Source organism: Hemiscyllium ocellatum, chromosome 29, assembly GCF_020745735.1.
Source record: "Hemiscyllium ocellatum isolate sHemOce1 chromosome 29, sHemOce1.pat.X.cur, whole genome shotgun sequence".
In the NCBI taxonomy this organism is placed as follows: domain Eukaryota; kingdom Metazoa; phylum Chordata; class Chondrichthyes; order Orectolobiformes; family Hemiscylliidae; genus Hemiscyllium; species Hemiscyllium ocellatum.
In genome coordinates this window covers 16,276,707-16,301,167 of record NC_083429.1, presented here as the reverse complement: position 1 = coordinate 16,301,167, position 24,461 = coordinate 16,276,707, and the positions used below count along the sequence as shown (strand labels likewise).

The 24,461-nt window shown below is 43.7% G+C and overlaps 1 protein-coding gene across 1 annotated transcript in view; it reads left to right on the top strand.

The window, feature by feature from the left end:
• The first annotated feature begins 7,078 nt into the window (after nt 1–7,078).
• The window catches only part of barx2 (BARX homeobox 2), a 56,756-nt gene continuing 39,373 nt past the window's right edge, over nt 7,079–24,461 (top strand). Inside the window, exon 1 of the mRNA XM_060846775.1 lies at nt 7,079–7,272. Within this exon, the coding sequence (XP_060702758.1) occupies nt 7,107–7,272 (166 nt within the window). The 5' untranslated portion in view covers nt 7,079–7,106. The remainder of the gene's footprint in view (nt 7,273–24,461) is intronic.

The following is a 24,461-nucleotide window of genomic DNA, read 5'->3' as shown; positions in this document are numbered from 1 at the left end:
ATTACAGAAATGGTGTTCACTACTTACGCTTAATTCACTTGTGGGACGTGGGCATCGCTGACTGACCAGCATTTATTTCCCGTCCCTGGTTGGTCCTGAGAAGATGATAATGAGCTGCCTTTTTGAAACACTGCAGTCCATGTGTTGTAGGTCAATTCACAATGTCATTTATAGTATGATTCCATAAAGCCAAAAAGACATTATTCTAATTGCACTAATGATTAATAGGATATATGATTTTCATGTATGTAGGCTGTACATCCCAAAGAATGGTTGATTATATGAAATAGCATATCCCTTCGGTTGTGTGTAACAAGTGCTGACTGTACCTAACCAGCCTATATTTGGACAGCATTTGCTGGATAATCATGAATGTAAGAAACTTATTTAGACAACTAATTTAGAAGTTTCAGTCATGTTGACAATATGGCATACTTTCATATGCTGGAATCTACATATATTAATTCATAGGCCTTGTTCTTTGCAGACAGGAAGAACATCGACAGATACTTGTCAAAATAGGAGACACTCATTTGCCAATTCAATTCTCACAGCAATGTATTGACCAATCAGAGCCAACCTGCCTAGTTTAAAATTTAAATAAAGCCTGGCAGTTAACTGTCAATCCTCATTAGTTGATGCATTTTCGATGATAATGCTTCTGCTAATCAGAGTCCGCTTGACAACCAATTGGCACTCTCCACTCATGCAGTACAAATGTTGGTTTTCCTCTTGAATTGGTATTCTGTCTTCCTTGCTGATGCTGTAGCTGCCGATGCCACCACAACCGAGCTCTTTCCAGAAGATTAGTAGAAGCAAAAACAAAAAATCAGGAAAAAAAGAGCAAAGAGAAAAGAAAAATGAAGAAAAGCATCAAGAAACTGAAATTTCCAGTTTTACTTTACACTGGTAAGAGATGACTTCCATGTTGGAAATAGAAGGATTGCCTGCAACTATCCCACTTAGCCAGTCTCAGAAGTTCACAAATGGACCACATTTCAATATTTGCTAGGTAAAATTGCAAGAGGGTAAAAAGAAAATATATTCGAAAGAGCAAGGACTGGAAGACTCTGCCTATCTCAGTGTTTCCTTCTCATTATCTTGAAATCTAGTTCTGATGACGCGGACACAGGATATGTTTTTTGTGATGAAGTAGGGACTTTGTACCAAACACTCCACCTGGATTGTCTTCACGTTTTAGGAAAGTTTCAGCTATCATAGAACATAGAACAGTATAGCATAGTACAGGGCCTTCGGCCCACAAAGTTGTGCCAAGCATTTATCTTAATCTAAGATTAACCTAACCTATAGAACTCTTGATTTACTGTTGTCCATGTGCTTGTTCAGCAGTCACTTAAAGGTCCCTAATGTCTCTGACTCTATTACCACCTATGGCAGTGCATTCCACACACCCACCACTCTCTGCATAAAGAATCTATCTCTGACATCTTCCTTAAATCTTCCTCCAATCACCTTATAATTATGACCTCTCATAACAGCCATTTTTGTCCTGGGAAAAGTCTCTGGCTATCTACTCTATGACTCTCATTACCTTCCACACCTCTACCAAGTCACCTCTCTTCCTTCTTCTCTCCACTGTGAAAAGTCCTAGCTCACTCAACTTCTCTTCATAAGACAAGCCCTCCAATCCAGGCAGCATCCAGTTAAATCTCCTCTGCACCCTCTTGAAAGCATTTATACCCTTCCTGGTGACCAGAACTGAACTCAATATTCCAAGTGTGGTTTAACCAGGGTTTTATAGAGCTGCAGCAAAACCTTGCTGCCCTTAAACTCAATCTCCCTGTTAATGAAAGCCAAAACACCATGCACCTTCTTAACAACCTGATCAACCTGGATGGCAACTTTGATGGATCTATGTGTGTGGATCCCAAGATTCTGCTGTTCCTCCACACTGCCAAGAAACCTAACGTTAACCCTGTTTTCAGCATTCAAATTCTACCTTCCAAAATGAATCACTTTGCATTTATCCAGGCTGAACTCCATCTGTCACTTCTCAGCCCAGCTCTGCCTCCTGTCAGTGTCTTGTTGTAGCCTGCAACAGCCCTCAACACTACTTACAACACCACCGAACTTTGTACCATTGGTAACTTACTAACCCACCCTTCCACTTCTTCATCCAAGTCACTTATAAAAACTACAATGAGCATGAGCCCAAGAGCAGATCCCTGTGGGACATCACTGGTAACTGACCTCCAGATGGAATATTTTCCATCCACTGCCGTTCACTGTCTTCTATGGGCCAGCCAATTCTGTATCCAGACAGCCAAATTTCCCTCCATTCCATGCCTCCTAACTTTCTGAAATCCATATACACCACATCCACAGGAATCAACAGGTATGGAAATGGTGGACATGGGCAAAGTTACAATATTTAAATGACACTTCGATAAGTACATGAGATTTGGAAGGATATGGACCAAGAGCAAGCAGGTGGGACTATAGTTAGTTTGGGATTATGGTCAGAATGGACTGATTGGACTGAAGGCTCTGTTTTTAAGCTGTATGACTCTGTCCAAACTTCTTGGAACTCATTGGAACTGTCAAAAATGTCATGGAATTTAGTTTAGCTGGGCTGTAAAATAATAACAAGTTATGTAATTAAAATAATATTAGTGCTTTCTCTTGTGGTGTATGACTGATTCTCCAACTAACCATTATATCAATAACAGCCTGTTAAGTGAACAGTTTTGAGTGACAGCTCCAAGTGGCTATTGAAATGTTTGTTTGCAATAGAGAAAGGATGATATATTTAAGTGAAATTTCCGAAGAGATTAATTGAAAAAAGTTGATATATCACTGAAGGCTAACTTGCACGTACAGGAAACTATTAAAATGGCCAATGGGATTTTAGGTTTTGTCACAAGGGGATTGAGTACAGGACCAGTGAAGTCTTGCTTCAATTAAATAGGAGTTTAGTTAGACTGCACATAGAGTGTGTAGTTTTTTTCTCCTTATCTCAAAAAAATATTATTGCCATGGAGGGAGTGCAGACTTGGGTGGGTTTAAACTAATCCAGCAGGGGGATGGGAACCAAAATTGTAGTTTGAGTATTGAAAAGGTTGAGAGTAGGGAGGTCCGAAATCAAGTTTCAGGGACGCAAGATGGCACCGGCAAGCAAGATGTTGGTTTGAAGTGTGTCTACTTCAACACCAGGAGCATCTGGAATAAGGTGGGTGAACTTGCAGCATGGATTGGTACCTGGGACTTTGATGTTGTGGCCATTTCGGAGACATGGGTAGAGCAGGGACAGGAATGGTTGTTGCAGGTTCCAGGATTTAGATGTTTCAGTAAGAACAGAGAAGATGGTAAAAGAGGGGGAGATGTGGCATTGTTGGTCACGAACATTATTACAGTTGCAGAAAGGCTGTTAGGGGACTCGTCAACTGAGGTAGTATGGGCTGAGGTTAGAAACAGGAAAGGAGAGGTCATCCTGTTGGGAGTTTTCTATAGGCCTCCGAATAGTTCCAGAGATGTAGAGGAAAGGATAGCAAAGATGATTCTCTGTAGGAGTGAGAGAGACAGGGTAGTTGTCATGGGGGACTTCAATTTTCCAAATATTGACTGGGAATACTATAGTACGAGTATAGATTTTGTCCAGTGTGTGCAGGAGGGCTTCCTGACACAGTATTTAGACAGGCTAAGTAGGTGAGCACTTTGGTGATAGCGGTCACAATTCTGTTATGTTTACTTTAGTGATAGAAAGGGATAGGTGCATACCACTGGGCAAGAGTTACAGCTGGGGGAAAGGCAATTACAATGTGATTAGGCAAGATTTAAGAAGCATAGGATGGGGAAGGAAACTGCAGGGGATGGGCACATTAGAGATGTGGAGCTTATTCAAAGAAAAGCTCCTGAGTGTCCTAGATAATTATGTACCTATTCAGGCAGGGAGGAAGCTGTAGAGCGTGGGAGCTGTGGTTTACAAAGGAAGTGAAATCTCCGGTCAAGAGGAAGAAGAAGGCTTATGTTAGGATGAGATGTGAAGGCTCAGTTAGGGCATTTGAGAGTTACAAGGTAGCCAGGAAAGACCTAAAGAGAGCTCAGAAGAGCCAGGAAGTGACATGGGAAGTTGTTGGCGGATAGGATCAGGGTAAACCCTAAGGCTTTCTATAGGTATTTAAAGAATAAAAGAATGACGAGAGTAAGATTAGGGCCAATAAAGGATAGTAGTGGGAAGTTGTGTGTGGAGTCAGAGGAGATAGAGGAAGCACTAAATGAGTATTTTTCGACAGTATTCGCTCTAGAAAATGACAATGTTGTCGACGAGAATACTGAGATACAGGCTACTAGACTAGGTGGGATTGAGGTTCACAAGGAAGAGGTATTAGTAATCCTGCAGAGTGTAAAAATAGATAAGTCTCCTGGGCCGGATGGGATTTATCCTAGGATCCTCTGGGAAGCCAGGGAGGAGATTGCCGAGCCTTTGGCATTGATCTTTAAACCGTCATTGTCTACAGGAATAGTGCCAGAAGACTGGAGGATAGCAAATGTGGTTCCCCTGTTCAAGAAGGGGAGTAGAGATAACCCTGGTAGTTATAGACCAGTGAGTCTTACATCAGTTGTTGGTAAACTGTTGGAAAAGGTTATAAGAGATAGGATTTATAATCATCTAGAAAAGAATAATTTGATTAGGGTTTGTCAGCACGGTTTTGTGAAGGGTAGGTCGTGCCTCACAAATCTTATTGAGTTCTTTGAGAAGGTGGCCAAAGAAGGTGGATGAAAGTAAACTGGTTGATGTGGTGTACATGGATTTCAGCAAGGCATTCGATAAGGTTCCCCACAGTAGGCTATTGTAGAAAATGGGGAAAAATGGGATTGTGTGAGATATAGCAGTTTGAATCAGTAATTGCCTTGCTGAAAGACAGAGGGTGGTGTTTGATGGGAAATGTTCATCCTGGAGTCCACTAGTGGTGGACTGCAAGGGTCGGTGTTGGGTCCACTGCTGTTCGTTATTTTTATAAACGACCTGGATGAGGGTATAGAAGGGTGGGTTAGTAAATTTGCAGATGACACTAAGGTTGGTGGATTTGTCGATAGTGATGAAGGATGTTGTAAGTTACAGAGAGATATAGATAAACTGCAGAGCTGGGCTGAGAGGTGGCAAATGGAGTTTAATGGAGAGAAGTGTGAGGTAATTCACTTTGATCGGAGTAACCGGAATGCAAAGTACTGGACTAATGGTAAGATTCTTGGTAGTGTAGATGAGCAGAGAGATCTTGGTGTCCAGGTATACAGATTCTTGAAAGTTGACATCCAGGTTGACAGGGTTGTTAAGAAGGCATTAAGTGTTTTAGCTTTTATTAATAGAGGGATTGAGTTCTGGAACCATGAGGTTATGCTACAGCTGTACAAAACTCTGGTGCAACCGCACTTGCAGTATTGTGTACAGTTCTGGTCACTGCATTATAAGAAGGATGTGGAAGCTTTGGAAAGGGTGCAGAGGAGATTTATTAGATGTTGCCTGGTATGGAGGGAAGGTCTTACGAGGAAAGGCTGAGGGACTTGGGGCTGTTTTCGTTGGAGAGAAGAAGGTTGAGAGGTGACTTAAGAGAGACATATAAGATAATCAGAGGGTTAGATACGGTGGACAGGGAGACCCTTTTTCCGAGAATGGTGACGGCGAGCATGAGGGGGCTTAGCTTTAAATTGAGGGGTGATAGATATAGGACAGATGTCAGAGGTAGTTTCTTTACTTGCAACGGTATTGGATTCGCCAACTTTAAGTACATTTAAGTCATCATTGGACAAGCATATGGATGTACATGGAATAGTGTAGGTTAGATTGGTATGACAGGTCAGTGCAACATCGAGGGCCGAAGGGCCTGTAGTGCTCTGTAATGTTCTATGTTCTATGTTATTCCCAGGACGGTGGGACTGTCTCTATGAAGAGAAGTTGGTCAAACTGAGTATGTGTTCTCTAGAATTTTGAGAAGAGAAGGGATCCCATTGAAAACTACAAAATACTTAAGGAGATAGACAAGGTAGATGCAGGGAAGATGCTTGGGTAGAACAGAACTAGTGCCACAATTTGAAAATAAGAGAGATGCCACTTATGACAAAGTGAGAATTCTTTTTTCACTCAGAGGGTTGTGAACATTTGGAATTCTCAACCACAAAGGACTGTAGAAGCTCACTCTGAGTACATTCAAGGTAAAAGTTGATAGATTTCTGATTACCAGGAGTGGACAGGGTAATGGAATGGGGTGAGTAAAAGATATTCAGGTGTTTAGTCAACCATGATGGGACAGGTTGTGTGGGCTGAATGGCCTACTGCTGTTCCTATGTTCCTAATTAAATATCAACTCAGGGTGGAAGTACAAAGACCAGAGGTTATGCCTATCCCAAACTTATATCCAAGCAGCTGCTTGGAACCTTTGGGCCACTCTTTCTTGGATCAGCTTTGCAGGGCCAGAACTCTGTGTTTCTGACATGGGAGTGAAAATCTGAGCCTCTGACTCTGCACTCACGCGGGATATACAGCACTAGCTTAGGCCATTCAGCCCAACCAATCTTGCTGAGTGATGTGTGCTCCACTACAGCCTTTCTCATCTTTTTTGATCTAAACTCGCCCTGGTAAGCTGTCATCAATAAGTAGAAGAGGCAGCTGCACAAATCTTTCAGAGAAAGGAGAACGGTTCACTTCCAATAATGTATGTGTGAGTTCCCCATCTCACACTGTCTAGGTAAAGAGGTGTCTCCTGAACTTACCCATTGGATGCCTTGGTAACTCTCTTGTACTGATGCCCCTAGCCTGCCTAGTCTGTCTGGATTTGTGATTGCCCACTGTCTGGGCTAGAGGACAGGAGGCTGCAAGAACAGAGGGAGGCAGGGGTGTGTGTCTATCTGCCCACTGTCTGGGATCCCCTGTCCCCGACCCTATTTCCCTGAACCCTTTTCTTTTCCCCCCACTGTGGGAACTCCTCCTCTGCCTGTGCCTGGCCCCGGGCTGTAGGAAGCAGTTGATTGACGGGCCGCCTGTTTCTCGGTGTTTGTCAAGATCCCTATCGCTGGTTTATAAGCGGCTGCGGGCGGGCTGAGTGCCTGAGAGTTGGAGCTGAGCTCACTGCGTCCCACAGCGAGCCACCATGCAGCCTCCTGCCCAGCGGAACCTCACCCTGCCCGGGAGTCGGCGCTACAAGACTTTCCTGATCGAGGAGATTCTGGCCAAGGAGTCCCACGGTTACCTGGAGCTGGCCCTGGGCTCCCGACCCGGCTTCATCGTACGTCCGCAGGCTCTGCACTCCTGTCCCGGTACGAACTCTACATCTGAATGCCAGCGCTTCCCTCTGTCAGCGTTTGCCCCTGACACTCTCCCCTGCTCTGGGCTTAGCCCACCACCCCTGGCTCTCCCTCACCCCTCTCAGAATCCTCTACCCCATCCAACGCCTCTCTCCTGTCCATTCCTTTCTCCCCTTTGACACTCCCCCTCCCCTTTCCCAATTCCCTCTCCCCTTTCCAATTCCCCTTTCAATTCCCTTTCCCCTGTCATAATCCGTCTCCCCAGTCCCATTCCCCTCTCCCCGTCCATCCCCTCTCCCCGTTCATTCCCTCTATCCTTTGCCATTCCCTGCTCCCCTCTCCATTCCCTCTTCTGTCTATTCCTTCTTCACTATTCCAATTCCCTAACTTTCTCCCATTCCATCTCCCCTTTCCCATTTTTCCCAAACCCCATTCTCCTTTTTCCTTTTCCCATTCCATTTCCCCTTTCCCTCTCTCCTTTCCCATTTTCCCACCACATTCCCATTCCCTCTCCCCTTTCCAATTACCTCTCCTTTGACCCTCTCCTCTCTGTATTCCAGTCAGAGTTCGCAAAAGTGACCACGCTTCTGTCTCAGGAAGGGGTCCCCAAAATCCCTGATCTCGGCTAAAACTTCGTTGAAGTTTTAGCAAACTTCAGGGACTTTCAGGAAGTGTTGGGGGGCGTTATCTAATGCTGTGTAGAGATCTCCCTCTTTACACGGGGAGATCCCAATAGCCCAGGATTAACACTGGAAAGATAGAGAACCGGTTTGGACAGTGATCTCATTACCCCTTTCATCCCATGTCAGGGAGCAGTGTGACTATAAGCAGGGTCCCAGCGGCCAGTGGTGAACACAGAACCTGATCTATATTCCCTACTCCACTGCTAGTGAATAGAATTCCTATCCATGAGACACAGACATTCAAGAAGGTTAGTTTTAATTTTTAAAAATCCCTTCTCACACTGAGGTTCCTTGTTTACTCAAAATAAGCCCACTCTCAGGTCTAACTTTACAAAATACACAATCTTTCAACAAACTCATCCCCACTGACTCATTGGGCCTTGACTGTTGTGAGAAATGGTCTGCTTTCCTCTCTCTGCGAACATTTTCTCAGGTGAACGTGTGGACCCTGGAGAAATTTCAGAGATGATGCAGATAATTGGATGCCTGAATTCTGCTGAAACTGCAGGGGAATTCACTTGGGATGAACTGTGAACTCACCAGGGAAGATTTTAGGGGTAGAGCAGGGGTGAGCTGGAGAGTGTCACCTGGAATGAGCTGGGGATCTCACTAGATGGTTGGGGAGGGGCATCATTGGCTCAGTGGGTCAAATGGCCTCCTTCTACTCTGCAGCATTCCTGTCATTGTGTAATTACAGCGTCCCTCTCTGGGTCAGTCACAACAGCAGGACTCACTGAGAACCCCAGTGCTACTCATTTTGTCTTGGCAAGTGTACCTGAAACAATCTGGAGCAGTGCAAACTGAGTGCAGCTAGGACAACTCGCTCAAGCTCAGCATTTGGGACAAGATACCAAAATGCCTGGGATCATGGGATCCGATACAAAAGTCCGCAAGATCTGGGGAAAGTTCTCCAATCTCCAGGACCTGGAGACAGATCCCATGATCTTCAATTCCAGCATCAGTTTCCACAAACCCTAGGGTTGTGCAGCAGTTTCCAAACAACCAGGGATCCAGGATCAAATGCCACAAATCCCCAGGAATATCACCAGATCCCTTAATCCCTACAATCTGGGATTAGATTCCACAATCCCAAGGTATTCTGGATCCACTTACAAAATCCTTGGGATCTAGGGCAGGTCCCATAATCTTCAGGATTTAGATCACATTCCACATTCCCAGGGATTCTGGGAATATGTTCCACAATACATGAAATGTGTGACCAAATTCCACAATCCCCAGGAACTCGGATCAGCTTCCATAATCCCAGGAGAATTCTAGGGTCAGATGAACAGTTGAAGAGCTGCTGGCACCTGATTGTCCCAAGCAGAACCAAAATGGTCTCTGGGATTGTGGCAGTGCCAAGCCAGCATTCCTGAGGCATTTAGCATTTTCAGCTGCTCCCCCTTCTCGATCACCGGACTGAGCTAGTACAGTTCATTAGGAAACTGTCACCAGCAGCTCAGTGGTGGGAAATAGCTGTAAACAAAAGAGCTGTGTGCAGACTGAGGGGAGGGTGTGACAAATTAATATGGGAGGGGATTGCACATACAGATTGTAGATTCTGAGCCCATTGCTGAGTGAGTGGATGACAACGTTGCCATAATGTTGATCCTGAACTTGATGTGTCTAAACTGTCAGAAGCGTGTTGTAATCTATCGAGAAAGTGCCCATTCTGTGAGTGGTTCTTGTGAACTCTGCTGTAGAGCATTAAGAGTCTTTACCCCCAGTATTTGGCAGCTACTGCCCAGCATAGTCAGTTGGCAATGATATTCCGAGGTGAAAACAGTGTTACTGAGTATTGGATACATTGAGAATGCAGGAACTAGGCATAATGGTTTCTTGAATCACTGCATGTCATTTCATATTTTTGAATACTCAAAGCTCACACATTTACATTCACGTATCCAGATCACATAAACACATTCTAACAGCTTTACTTGACAGTCACCAGTTCTGGATAGCCTGAATGAATTTCCCTTCCCAATCCAGTCAGTACTGAGAGCAAATTTGATGCCTTTAGAGTCACTACTGTAGCACAGAATGAAAAGTTGCGTGTTAGTCATTACTTAAAATGTTATTGGTTATTTTCCAACTGAAACCGCGATGTTCCAAAAGAAACTCATTCTAACAAATAAGCTGTGTGTTATTTCCAGTGCCCATGATGAGGTATGATGCCAGGGTTGCCCAAAGCCAGTCTCTGTAATGTCTCTACTACTGTTCACCTACTTGTGGTCATTTCTATTGATGCTACTGTTTGGGCAATTTTCAGCTGTTACTGTTGAGTTGTAATTGTGTGTTTTTGCCTTCATTAAGTTAGGTGCCAGCTACAAAATGACATGATAATAACATGACTCTAAGATGTTGTGACTATAGTGTAAGCTATACAGGTGCAGGAGATGATAATGTGGATAAAACTGTCTTAGTAGCACAACTGGAAATCCTGGGTTTCATGACACTGCGGTCAGCCTCTGCAGCTCTTTGCTTTGACCATCTTGATGTCTGTGCTTCCAACATCCTGAATTTGTTTGGTACCTGTCAAGTCCTTAGACAGACCGAGCAGCGGACAATGCTGTAGTACACATGGCAGAGACTGGATAACATTCTTAGCAATTGATTATTGATCCTTTTTCTTGGTCAGGATCTCACTGCTGTTATGATTTAAACAATTCTGGGAATCTCAACATGTGATGTCCCTTACACATCAATCCCAGGTGGACACAGTGCTCTGGGCTACATGAACTGTTTCTGCACTTCCAGGTTCTCCCTCCTGGTTAAACTCCAGTCATATCCAGTGGTAATTGGGATGGTGAGGTAGTGGGAAAAGGAGGGAATGGATACAGAAGAGAAAAAAATGTGAAGACAACCCCCCCAAAGAGAGTGAAAGGGGATGGGAGAGGATGGGGGTCGGATGAGAAAGTAGTCAGCACAAAAATAGGGTTTATGGGCGACCTAAAAGGTAGCCTATATGTGAAGACAAGGGTCATGCTGAGGTATTAAATGAATGCTTTACATCAGTCTTTATTAAGAAAAAAAAATTGCTGCCAAAATCATTGTAAAATAAAAAAAAGACAAAAAATTGATAGTCGAAAAGCTTTTAAGTTTTACTTTTCAAGTTCAACCTGACCCAATGGATACACTTGAGGATAGATTAAGGACAGAAATTGCAGAGGCACTCACTATAACTTTCCAAACCTACTCTAGTACAGACGTGGTGTCAGAGGAGTAAGGATTGTGAATTAAATGTTACACCCTTATTCAAAAAACGTGTGTAAGGAAATCCAGCAACAGCAGGCCAGTCAGCCTGACTGTTGGGGTGAAAATTTAATGATCATTTGGACTAGTGGAAATTAATTAAGGAAAGTTAGCAAGAAGCTGTTAAAAGCCGGAAGTTTTATGTGATAACAGTGATGATTTATGAAGGTCGTGCAGTTGATGTGATTTATATAAATTTGTAAAGGGAACCATACCAAATGGATACAAAGTTAGTTGAATGACAGGAAACAGAGAGTGGTAGTGAACTGGGAGCATGGAGAAGGTTTAATATTGAGTTTCCCAGGTGTTAGACCTAAGAACATTGCTTTTCTTTCTTTATATTAATGAGTTTGATTTGAGTGTGCAGGTCACAGTTTCAAAATTTACTGATTAAATAAAATTTTCAAAGATTGTCAGAACAGACTGGCTGGTGCAATGGGCAGACATAGATAGGACAGATTAAATTTAATGCAAAGAAGTGCAAAGTGAGTCATTTATAGAAGAATACAGGGTGACAATATAAAGTGAAGGGTAGAATTATAAAGGGGGTGCAGAAGCAAAGGAAGCTGAGTGTATATGTGGACAAATTATTAAAGATAGCGCAACATGTAGAAAGAGTGACTGAAAAGCTGACGGAATGATAGGCATTATACTTAGAAGTAGAGAGCAGCAAAACAAGGGAATTATGATAAACATTTATAAAATACAGGTTTGAACTTGATTGGAGTGTTATATCCAATTTTGAGCACAACACTTTGGAAACAGTGCAGTGGCTCTAGAAGGGGATGCAGAAATAATTCCAAGATTTTTTTCTAGCGATGAAGATAAATTGGAGAAGGTGGGATTGGTTTCCTTGGAAAAGGGAGAGCTGAAACAAGATTTGATAGAGGTACACAAAATCATGAGCAGTCTGAATGGAGTATATGAACGGAAACCAATTTGGTTGGTGAGAGGGTCAAGAACTCGACGGCACTGATTAAGGTGAATGTAAAGAGAACCAATTGTGAGATGAGGAAATGTTTTATTCAGCGAGTATTTAGAATCTGTATTGCACTGCCCAAATGTGATCTGGAAACAGACTCGAAAATGAGTTGGACCAACACCTGATGAGTAATATTTAATGGGCTACAGGGAATTGGCTGTGGTGTGGCGAGCTGAGTTGATCTAACAAAGAGCCACCACCTACACAATGGATTGAATGGCTTTCTACTGTGCTGTGACCATTCTTTGATTTTCTGATTCTACAAAAGGTGTACCCTAGAACTTTGTGGGAAGCAAGGGAAGTGAATACTGGGCCCCTTGCAGAGATATTTGTATCATCGATTGCCGCAGGTGAGATGCCAGAAGACTGGAGGTTGACTAACGTGGTGCCACTATTTAATAAAGGTGGTAAGGAAAAGTTGGGGAACTGTAGACCAGTGACCCTAACGTCAGTGGTGGGCAAGTTGTTGGAGGGGACCTGAGGGACAGGATTTACATGTATTTAGAAAGGCAAGGACTGATTTGGGATAGTCAACATGTGTGTGAGAAATTGTGTCTAACTAACTTAATTGAGTTTTTTGAAGAAGCAACAAAGAAGATTGATGAGGGCAGAGCAGTGGACGTGATCTATATGGATTTCAATAAGGCGTATGACAAGCTTCCTTATGGCAAACCAGTTGGCAAGGTTAGATCTGACAGAATACAGGGAGAACTAGCTATTTGGATACAGAATCGGCTCGAAGGTAGGAGACTCGGTGGTGGTGGAGGATTGCTTTTCAGACTGGAGGCCTTTGACCAGTGGTGTGCTACAAGAATCAGTGCTGGGTCCACTGTTTTTCATCATTTATATAAATGATTTGGATGTGAACATAGGAGGCGTGGTTAGCAAGTTTGCAGAAGACACGAAGAGTACTGGTGTAGTGAAAAGCCCAGAAGGTTACCTCAGAGTACAATGGAACTTTGAAGAGATGGGCTGGTGGTCCAAGGAATGGCAGATGGAGTTTGATTTAGTTAAATATGAGATACTGTACTTTGGAAACGCAAATCAGATCAGAACTTATCGACTTAATGGTAAGGTCCTGGGGAGTGTTGCTGAACAAAGACAGAAGTCACACAACACCAGGTTATCGTCCAATCAATTTATATGAAATCACAAGCTTTTGGAATGCTTCATCAGATGAAGTGAAGGGAAGTACACAGGCACAGAATTTACTGGCAGAGAGATCAAAAGATAGTACAAATGGTTTGAATGGAGTGATAGCCAAATTCTGTACCCATGAAAATGACCTTAACCATGATCTTAGGTTCATGTCATGCTACATGTAATCCGACCATACTGTTCCATATTCGTAAAAGTTTCCTTATTGTTCTGTGTTGACACCATCGCCTTGATAGCTTGTCATGATCTTTCTGCCTTAATTAGTTTGTACAGATTTGGATTACTTGTTACTTTGGTTAGACCCTTGGGATGCAATTCTTATACCTATCATTTTATTTCAGCCATTTGATTTGTCTCCAGCAACATCTTATTTTAGTTATCTCTCTGCCTCAATTAATCGGATTATAGGTCATCCCTTCACTTACTATTCAGCTGTTGACACTTTATTCATATCATCTGACACTTTTGATCACCTGTAGAGACTTGCTATTCAGCCTGTCGACACTCCACTCACACTATTTGTCCTATATTTTGACCTCTGCCTATACATTCTGTGCCTGTGTACTTCCTTTCACTTCACCTGAAGGAAATGTGCTCCAAAAACCTGTGATTTCAAATAAACCTGATGGAGTATAACCTAGTGTCCTGTGGCCTTTGACATTGTCCATCCAGTCTAATGACAATGCCTCCACATCATGGCTGACCAAAGGGACCTTGTGTGCAGGTTCATAGTAGGGTCACAGGTGGACAGAATAGAAAGCTGTTTGGTATACTTCGCTTTATTGGTCAATGCATTGAGTATAGGTGTTAGGAGGACATGTTGCGCTGTAAAGGACATTGGAATTCACTATAGAAAAGATGTTGTGAAACTTGAAAGGGTTCAGAAATGATTTACAAGCATGTTGCCAGGGTTGGAGGATTTGAGCTGTAGGGTGAGGCTGAATAGGTTGGACCTACTTTCCCTGGAGCATGGGAGACTGTGGGGTGACCTTACAGAAGTTTATAAAATAGTGAGGGGCACAGAAAGGGTGAATAGCCAAGGTTTATTCCCCAGGATAGTGGAGTCTAAAACTAGAGGGAATTGGTTTAAGGTGAGAGGGCAAGATTTAAAAGGGGCCTAAGGGGCAACTTTTTCACACAGAGGGTGGTGCGTGCATGGAATGAGCTGCCAGAGGAAGTGCTGGAGATGGTGCAACATTTAAAAAGCATCTGGTTGGGTGACATGAATAGGAAGGGCTTAGAGGCATATGAGCCAAATGCTGGCAAATGGGGCGAGATTAATTTAGGATATTTGGTTGGCATGGACGAGTTGGATCAAAGGGTCTGTTTCCATGCGATACGTCTCCAAGATGGACAAAAGAGGGTAGAGTTAGGGAGGAGACAGAAATCTCTGCCAACTCAGCTAGAACCTTCAGATTTGGGTAAGCATGTTGCTTTCTCTCAGAATATTTCCTCAGACGTTGTGTCACTAAATGCCTCTGTTAATTAGTTGCTTATTTGTTCTATGACCATGCCTGAGCATTACTGACGCTGTACTTTGTAAACCAACTCTGTGCCCATTTGAGCAATACCATTTACCAGATGAAATTTGTAAAACCATTTGGGTGTCAGTTTAAATTTGAGCTTCTTTTCTTGCTACTGACCATCAGTTCCAAGTTCACATTCAAAAATTCACATTGATCAATGTGTTCCCAGATAGCTGGCCCTGCAGAAATTGTCAGTATGTACGTGGACACTTGGTGAGAGGAGCTCAGCAGAATATGTGCTCCAATTTAATTTGTTAGAATGGACTTGTTTTTTCATGAAAGTACTGTAAATGGATTCTAAGAGGAGACAGCACCCCATTTCCCTTCCTTGGCTTTATTTTAAAGGCTGGACATTTTCCAAGCCATGGTTGTGATGAGGAATGGTGATCAGAGTCACACATTCAGTCAAACCAGCTGAACCACTCTCACCTGAGTATTCATGATCTCAGCATTCTGATGCAATGAGTTTTAAGATGATCATGATGATTTCATGTCCTTTACATTATCTTTCTGCACGTTGAGATATGTGTTGAAGGCTCTACTTAAATACAAGGTTGTTGTTATTAAATGCAGTATTTTAATGAAAGTTGTTGGAATCAGGTTTCACCCACTGAAAGTGCCTTGTGTGCGATAATGTGTGTCAGTGAGATATTTGACTGTGAAAAGCATCATCACTTATCCTGAATGAAAACAAAAATGGCTGCAAGTCCCTGGCAACATATGTGGAGAGCAGATTAAATGTATCATTTGATAAGGTTCCCCATGGTAGGCTATTGCACAAAATACGGAGTTATGGGATTGAGGGTGATTTAGCAGTTTAGAAATTGGCTAGTTGAAAGAAAACAGAGGGTGGTAGTTGATGGGAAATGTTCATCCTGAAGTTCAGTTACTAGTGGTGTACTGTAAGGATCTGTTTTGGGGCCACTGCTGTTTATAATTTTTATAAATGACCCTGGTGAGAGCGTAGAAAGAGGCTTAGTAAATTTGTGGACGACACTAAGGTCGGTGGAGTTGTCAATAATGCAGAAGGATGTTGCAGGTTACAGATTCTAGATTAGAGTGGTGTTGGAAACGCACAGCAGTTCAGGCAGTATCCAAGGAGCAGGAAAATCAACGTTTCGGGCAAAAGCCCTTCATCAGGAATAGAGGCAGAGTGCCTGCAGGGTGGAGAGATAAATGAGAGGAGTTGGAGGTGGGGAGAAAGTAGCATAGAGTACAATAGGTGAATGGGGGTGGGGATGGAGGTGATAGGTCGGGGGGAGGGGGGAGTGGATAGGTGGAAAAGAAGATAGGCAGGTAGCACAAGTCATGGGGAATGTGCCTGCCTCCATAACCAATTCATCCCAAACAGACTTTAGACCACCTTTAAACCAGCAGAGTTCAGATCCGAACAGGACAGACATGCTTCTTATTTTACCTTGTTGCAGGTTACAGAGGGACATAGATAAGCTGCAGAGCTGGGCTGAGAGATGGCAAGTGGAGTTTAATGCAGAAAAGTGTGAGGTGATTCACTTTGGAAGGAGTAACAGGAATGCAGTATACTGGGCTAATGTAAGAGTCTTGGTAATGTAGATGAGCTTAGAGATCTCAGTGTCCATGTACATAGATCACTGAAAGTTGCCACCCAGGATGATAGGGTTGTTAAGAAGGCATAAGGTGTATTAGCTTTCACTGGTAGAGACATTTAGTTTTGGAGCCACGAGGTCATGCTGCAGCTGTACAAAATTCTCTGCGGCCACATTTGGAGTATTGTGTACAATTCTGGTCACCACATTATAAGAAGAATGTGGAAACTTTGGAAAGGGTTCAGAGGAGATTTACTTGGATGTTGCCTAGTATGGAAAGAAGGTCTTATGAGGAAAAGCTGAGGGACTTGAGGCTGTTTTCATTAGAGAGAAGAAGGCTGAGAAGTGACTTAATTGAGATATATAAGATGATCAGAGCGTTAGTTAAGGTGGTCAGTGAGGGCCATTTTACTTGGATGGTAATGGCTAGCATGAGAGGATATAGCTATAAATTGAGCAGTGATAGATGTAGGACAGGTGTTAGAGGTAATTTCTTTACTCAGAGAATAATGGTGGGGTGGGGGCGTAGAAAGCACTGCCTGCAACAATAGTAGACTTGCCAACCTTAAGGGTTTTTAAATGGTCATTCGATAGGCCAATGGATGAAAATGGAAAAGTGTACGATAGATAGACTTCAGATTGGTTCCACAGGGCTGTGCAACATTAAGGGCTGAAGGGCCTGGACTGCGCTGTAATATTCCATTGTCTATGTATCAAAAATTGAGGACAAAGTGATATTTGACTGCAGAGATCCCACTGGTTGGACATGTGTTGACAAGAAGAGGCTAATGGTGTGTTGGGCTCCCTCCTGCCTTCCTTTCGAGTTTTAGCTAATGCAGAGCAGTGAGGTGAAGATTCAAATGAGCAAAACTTCAGTTACGAAGAGAAAAAATGAGAAGTGGGACAGTGCCCAGAGTTTCAACAAGGGTAACATTTACTGCCAGCAGCTCCCCCACCTCTGTGGGAATGACCGGGTAAACCTTCAGCTCAGTTGCACATTGACTATGGAGGTCCCAGACGCCCACTCAAACTGGTTGGATGTGCACAAGGTCCATTCATCAAACACTAAGATGGTGACAGAAAAGCTACTTACATCTTTTGCAACACCTGGAGTCCTGGAAATATTGGTCACAGATAATGGGCCATCATTTACCAGCAGGGGATTTAGTTATTACTTAAAGTTGAATGGGATTCAATATGTAATGACAGCTCCATACCACCTATCATCCAATGGGCTGGCAGAAAGAGTGGTGCAAACTTTGAAGGTTGGATTGAACAATAAACATAGTGGCTACAAGAGCAGGTCAGAGGCTAGGAGTACTGCAGCAAGTAACTCACTTCCTGACTTCTGAAAACCCGTTCACCATATAGAAGGCACATGTCAGAAATGTGATGATATACTCCCCACTTGCCTGGTTGAGTGCAGCCCCAGTAACCCTTAAGAATCTTGATATCATTCAGGACACAGCAGCCCACTCCATTTGCACTGCATTCACAAACATCCACTCCCTCCACCACTGATGCTCAGGAGCAGCATTGAGTACTCTCTACAAAATACACTGCAGAAATTCATCAAAGATCCTCAGGCACACTTTCCAAACCCATGACCATTTCCATTTAGAAGGACAAGGGCAATAGATACATGGGAACACTACCACCTTCTGATTCCCGTCCAAGCCACTCGCCATCCTGACTTAGAGGTCTGTCAGCGTTCTTTCACTGTCGGTGAATCAAAATCCTGGAATTCTCTCCCTAAGGGCATTATGGATCAACCCACAGCAGTTAAAGGTGGCAGCTCACCACCACCTTCTCAAGAGACAACTAGGGATGGGCAATAAATACTGGCTAGCCCGCAATGTTCACATTTGATAAAATGAATTTTAAAAAAGAAACAGCCTACAGACTCACTAGATATCGATCTGTCATGGGCCTTGTTTGACTATAGGACCACCCCTCATGCAACTACAGGGATAGCACCGGCAAAGTTGCTTATGGGTAGAAGACCCCAGACTAGGTCAAGTGTGATCGTTCCGGACCTGGGGGAGGAAGGTGAAACAGCTTCAGGAATGCCAGCCAGACATTAGACTCCACAAAGTGACAGAGACCGTTCGATATAAGAGATGAAGTTTGGTGTATAATTCATGGAAATTATCCCACATGGATAAGAAGCATAGTTGTCATGAGGTCAGGTCCAGTGGCATATAAAGTTCAGGTCAGTGCGATGGTCCTGAAGAAGCATGTGGACCATATGAAAGCTGCAAATTCACAAACAGTGTGTGACCAACACATACCCTGCCTCTCAAAACCTTTGGAAGTGCTCCTGGAATCTGTTGATTCACTGTCTCTGTCAAACATTGTTGAGTCCTCTCAATCAGTAGAATACGTGATGGAAGTAGCTGCCTCGATCCCTTTGCCAGAAGATAGTGAAAATGTAACAAGGTGCTCCTGGAACAAGAGGCAAACCTCTGTTATACACCACCTGTTTCAGCCGCTGAGTTGGAGGAACCTGACCCGGTGCTGAAGACTCCCCGGATGATCTCCAAGAAAAAGGACTGGCCTATGTTATTGGACTCAGGTGGGAAGGTATATGGTGATTATAAATAGGTCAGCCAGCTGGACATCATCGAATATGAGTTCCCTGATTGGAGTTGTTAATCTGGTCCAGAGAGGGAGCCCTAGCTGTCATAAAAAGGGTGAGTAATGGGGATACTGACCCTGTATGAATCATGTACTGTTCATGTATAAAGAAAAGGTGACTTGGTGATGGCATACCAGCCTCTGTGGAGTTATTTTAGTGATCCTTGCATGACTGGGATTTGCTAGTAAATTTCACTGTGGTGAGAGTGTGGTCATGATGCTTTGCTTGTTGTTAAAGTGTTGGTCATGTCACAGTGTTAGACATGTTGTCATGGTATTGCGAGGCCATTGGGCATGTTGTGATATGTTGAGTATGTCAGGTGTGTTGTGACAGTGATCTGTGTGTTATCAGGTTATTGTGTATATTGTCACATTACTGGTCATGTTGTCACAGTATAGGGCATGTTGTGTTTTCATAGTGTTGGGTATGGGTGTCACTGTGTTGGTCATGTTATGATGATGTTCGTCATGTTGTCATGGTATCAGGTGTGTGTTGTCATCGTGTTTTTTATATTATCAGGGTTTCAAGCATGTTGTTCACAGTCTCAGGCATGTTGTCATTGTGTCAAACATGTTGACTTAGTGTTCCAGGTTATTGGCCATGTTGTCATGGTGTTGGTCACCATTTTCATTAAAGCAGCTGTTCATAATATGTGGCCTCAGATAAAATCCTGGATGAATATTTGTGCGCAATCCACTCTCCTCTAGTTGTGACTCCAAGTAAAGAGAGGAGTGTCTCTGCACACATTAGCCTACTTCTCAACAGATGACTGAACAGTGCAGTCCCAGCAATCAAACTTTAAATTTTCTCATGTTATGAAATCTTGAACTGATGTTTTTCTGTTTCTAATCCACAAACTGATGTCACCTCGATTGCAGTGTGTCTGAACCCAGTTAGCATAGCACCACGGGAGATGGCATTTACTTCCTGAAGAAGGGCTCATGCCCGAAACGTCAACTCTCCTGCTCCTTGGATGCTGCCTGACCTGCTGCGCTTTTCCAGTAACACATTTTCAGCTCCCTCTGGTTTTGCCCAGTACAACTTTTTTCAAAGCCTTTACCCATTTTAAGGTCAGGGAACAGAAATATTGATCTGGACAGTTCTTCTCCAACACCGTAGTTATGTTCCTTGTGTTCCCGTGCAACACCGTGTTATAGAAAATTGTGGAAAAGAAATAACGGGGCCTATGGGTACAACAGAGTTAGAGTCGAACCATCAAAAATACCAGTAAAAATCAAAGCTAAAGTAGTAGTTAGCCCAATAACACAGTCCAAGTAAAGTTTAACCTGTTGTAACTGACCTGTTGGATGGTACTGTACAATACAATCCATCAGAATCTTCACTTGATTACTCTCGATTGACATCTATACCTGTTGGCTGAACTATACAAGATAATGAGAGGCATAGATAGACTCGATAGCCAGAGACTATTTCCCCGGGCAGAAATGGCTAACATGAGGGTCATAGTTTTAAGCTGGTTGGAGGAAAGTATAGAGGGGATGTCAGAGGCGGGTTCTTTAACAGAGAGTTGTGAGAGCATGGAATGCATTGCCAGCAGCAGTTGTGGAAGCAAGGTCATTGGGGATGTTTAAGAGACTCCTGGACATGCATATGGTCACAGAAATTTGAGGGTGCATACATGAGGATCAATGGTCAGCACAACATCGTGGGCTGTGTTGTACTGATCTATGTTCTACGTTTTAGCCAGTCTTCCAATGCCATCCAATGGTAACACTGCACAAGTCAGATCCCAGAATGAAACCTGCTTTGATAGGTCAAGGGCTGAATCTTAAATTCTTTTGCTAAGCGTCAGTTTTGTCAAGTTTTTCAGAGGGTTCACACCGTGATACTTGAGGATGTTTATCACCCTATTTTACAAAACCTGCTTGATTTAATACCTGCCCCACATCCTTTGGTGTCCCTTTCACACATTTGAACACCATCATACCATATGCTGTTTCCAAAACAACTCAGCACTTATTGGACATCCCAGAATTCACCAACATCCATGGTGTAGCACCATCTTTAAAAAGATACTTCGCACCCACACAAGAGCAGTCAATCCAGAGCATCCCTGCATGATTCCAGACATTGGCTCTGAACATGACAGACCATGGAAAATTGGTGTCTGTTTTTGTGGACAGGGACATGGAGATACTGCTGATGGGAATGGGGTGATGATGAGGCAGGATGTCCTTTTCTCCCAGACCAACAGAGGATACCATTCTATTGGAACCACACCCACCTGGACCAGGGTTACCAGGGAGTACAATAGGTGAATGGGGGTGGGAATGGAGGTGAATAGATTTGATTCCTTACAGTGTGGAAACAGGCCCTTCAGCCCAACAAGTCCATACCGACCCTCCGAAGAATAGTCCACCCAGACCCATTTCCCTCTGACTAATACACCTAACACTATAGGCAATTTAGGATAGCCAATTCACCTGACCTGCACATCTTTGGACTACACATGCAGACACGGGGAGAATGTGCAAACTCCACACAGACAGTCGCCCAAAGCTGGAATTGAATCTGAGACCCTGGTGCTATGAGGCAGCAGTGAGAACCACTGAGCCAATGTGCCACCTATTAAAAACACCAACTCTCCCAAAGAGCATCCCATCCCCAATCTACATACCTCTGGACCGTGGGAGGAAACCAGAGTACCTACACACAGACAGTCACCCAAAGCTGGGACTGAACCCAAGTCCCTGGTGCTGTGAGTCAGCAGTGCAAACCACTGAGCCACTGTACCACTAGCTCAGAGAGGAGGGTGGGGGGAAGGTAGCAAAGAGTACAATATGTGAATGGGGGTGGGGATGGAGGTGGTAGATTAGATTAGATTAAATTCTTACAGTGTGGAAACAGGCCCTTCAACCAACAAGTCCACACTGACCCTCTGAAGAGTAACCCACCCAGACCCATATCCCTCTGACTAATGCACCTAACACTATGGGCAATTTCGGATAGCCAATTCACCTGACCTGCACACCCATTATACTCCTTGCTACCTTCTCCCCCCCTCCCACCCTCCCCCTCCATTTATCTCTCCGCCCTGGAGGCTTCCTGCCTCTGTTCCTGATCAAGGTCTTTTGCCCGAAACATCGATTTTCATGCTGCCTGACCTGCTGTGCTTTTCCAGCACAACTCTGATCTAAATTCTGGTTTCCAGCATCTGCAGTCCTCACTTTTGCCAGGGTTACCATCCAAGTGCAGTGCAGTCTCAACCATCTGAAGGAATGCACAGAATGTGGGAAGAAGATCAATGACCTTCTCCACTCTGCCACTTGTTACCTCTCTGCTACTGTACCCACCATTTCATGCTTCATCTTCCCCACTCACTCTCATCCTTGCTAACATCTGACCCTGACTAACCCTGAATCTCTTCTGCACAGCCTGTTCACCCCCTCAGGAGATCTCCACACAGGCATCAAAACTAACAGGGTGCCACCCACCTTTCTCTCCTTCACCCTCCATGTGCAGAATTATCTGACTCTGAGCAGCTGACTGACCAGGTCCAAGCACTGATTCACACAAGTCTGCAGATAATCTTTAACATCTAAACATATTTTTAAAACAAAGAGAGAGAAAAGAAGTTCTTAATACAAACAACAAAGTCAAGTTTCAAACTGCTCCTCAATACTGTCCTTTTACCATTAGTCAATTCCAGTAAAATTTCATTCTTATCCCAGCTCTTCAAGTTTTTAAATTAGCAGATTGCTCCCAGCTTCCTGACCTAGGGCTGTAGAGACATTTTCATGCTGCTTTTCCAAGTCAACTAGCATAAACGTTTCACAAAGCTCATGAGAAAGCACATGAGCTGACTGATCAAGAGATGCCGATGTGGAGTCCAGTCCTCCGCGTACCGTGACACCTTGTGCCAGGGACGAGAGCGCGTAAAAGTGAATGGGAGTTTGCTTTATAAAAAAAGGTCAGCAATTCACAAATTGTATTATAGGCAAATCACATTTAATAAGCCAGCGCTATAGGAAAACTGCCTGTATGTTGACACTCTTGGAATTAAGAGCAATGTGTGACTCCACACATGAGTATTGCCAGTGCACAGTGAAATAACTCCACAGAAACCAGTTCACCATCACCAAGCCACCCTTCATTTACATATGGAGAGTCCTTGACACTGATCCAGCCCATCAGAGCCAGCTCTCAGCGTGAACAGATCCTCGGACACTCCTGTCAGCCATGACTCTCTGATTGGGTCAGATTAACAGCCCAAATCAGGGAATTCATATTCTATGAGGTCAACCTTGTTACAATCCCACCCCCTTTGAGTCAGAAAACATAGGCTTTTTTTTTGTAAATCTTCCAAAGAGTGATTTAGAATTGGGCCAGGTTCCTCCAATTCTTCCTTTGACATGGGGCCATGTAAAGCACAGTAACTCCCCTCTTGTTCCCGGAGCGTCTCGGAAGAAATCCATTCTCCTCTTCATGCAGCAAAAATGTCAAGGCGGCTACATCCACCATATCCATGTCAGGTTCTGAGATTCTTTAAAGTTTGATGGAGAGGGAAAACCCATAGGTTCCAGAACAGTGGGAAAGGCAGTTGAGGAGCTGGGCACGTGGTGCTTCTGTGCCTTTTGCGAGTTTGCAGCTTTTGTATTTCTATTTCTATATGGTCCATGTCCTTGTTCAGGACTATTTGTACCTACCCAAAGTTCATACTTCACTGGACCTGACCTCGCATTGAGCATCCCTCTTACCCATGCAGGGCCAGTCCAGTGGTTCCTAAACTAAATTTTGTCTCCTGAAGCAAACTGTCTCTATTGCTTATTGGATATTGTGTCCGACATTTGCAAACCTAATGCCATTTTACCCTCCGCCCATCACTAAGTCCAGGAAAATCAGATATAACCTAGTGTAGAATCTTCCCCCCATTGGCAACTTTGCTGGAGCTATCCCTGTAGTTGCATGAAGGGTGGACCTACAGTCAAATAGGAGCCAGGACAGTTTGTATCTTGTGAAGCCGTAGGTTGCTTCTTTAAGCCTCCCGTCAAAGTGTGGACTGCTCTTTTTTGCCAAACCAGTGGATGATGGATGGTTTGGAGCTGTCCTTATGTGACAAATATCGTTCAACTTTAGGAAATACTCAATTTCCGTGTTGGTAAATATTGGCTGTAATCTGTGACTAATGCTTCTGGGAGTCATGAAGTTTTTCTATCATTGTCTCAGTGTTTGATGAATGAACTCTTATTCACATCCAGCCATTTTGAGGGAGCATCCATAATGACTAAGGTCATTGAACCCATGATTGACATGTATCCAAATCCAGGGTTTACCCTGCTATTCCTATTAAATGTGGGGGAGCTGCTGGCAGTAATTTGTGTCATTGTTGGCATTCTGGGCACTGCCCCACCAACCCAGCTATATCTGCATCCCATT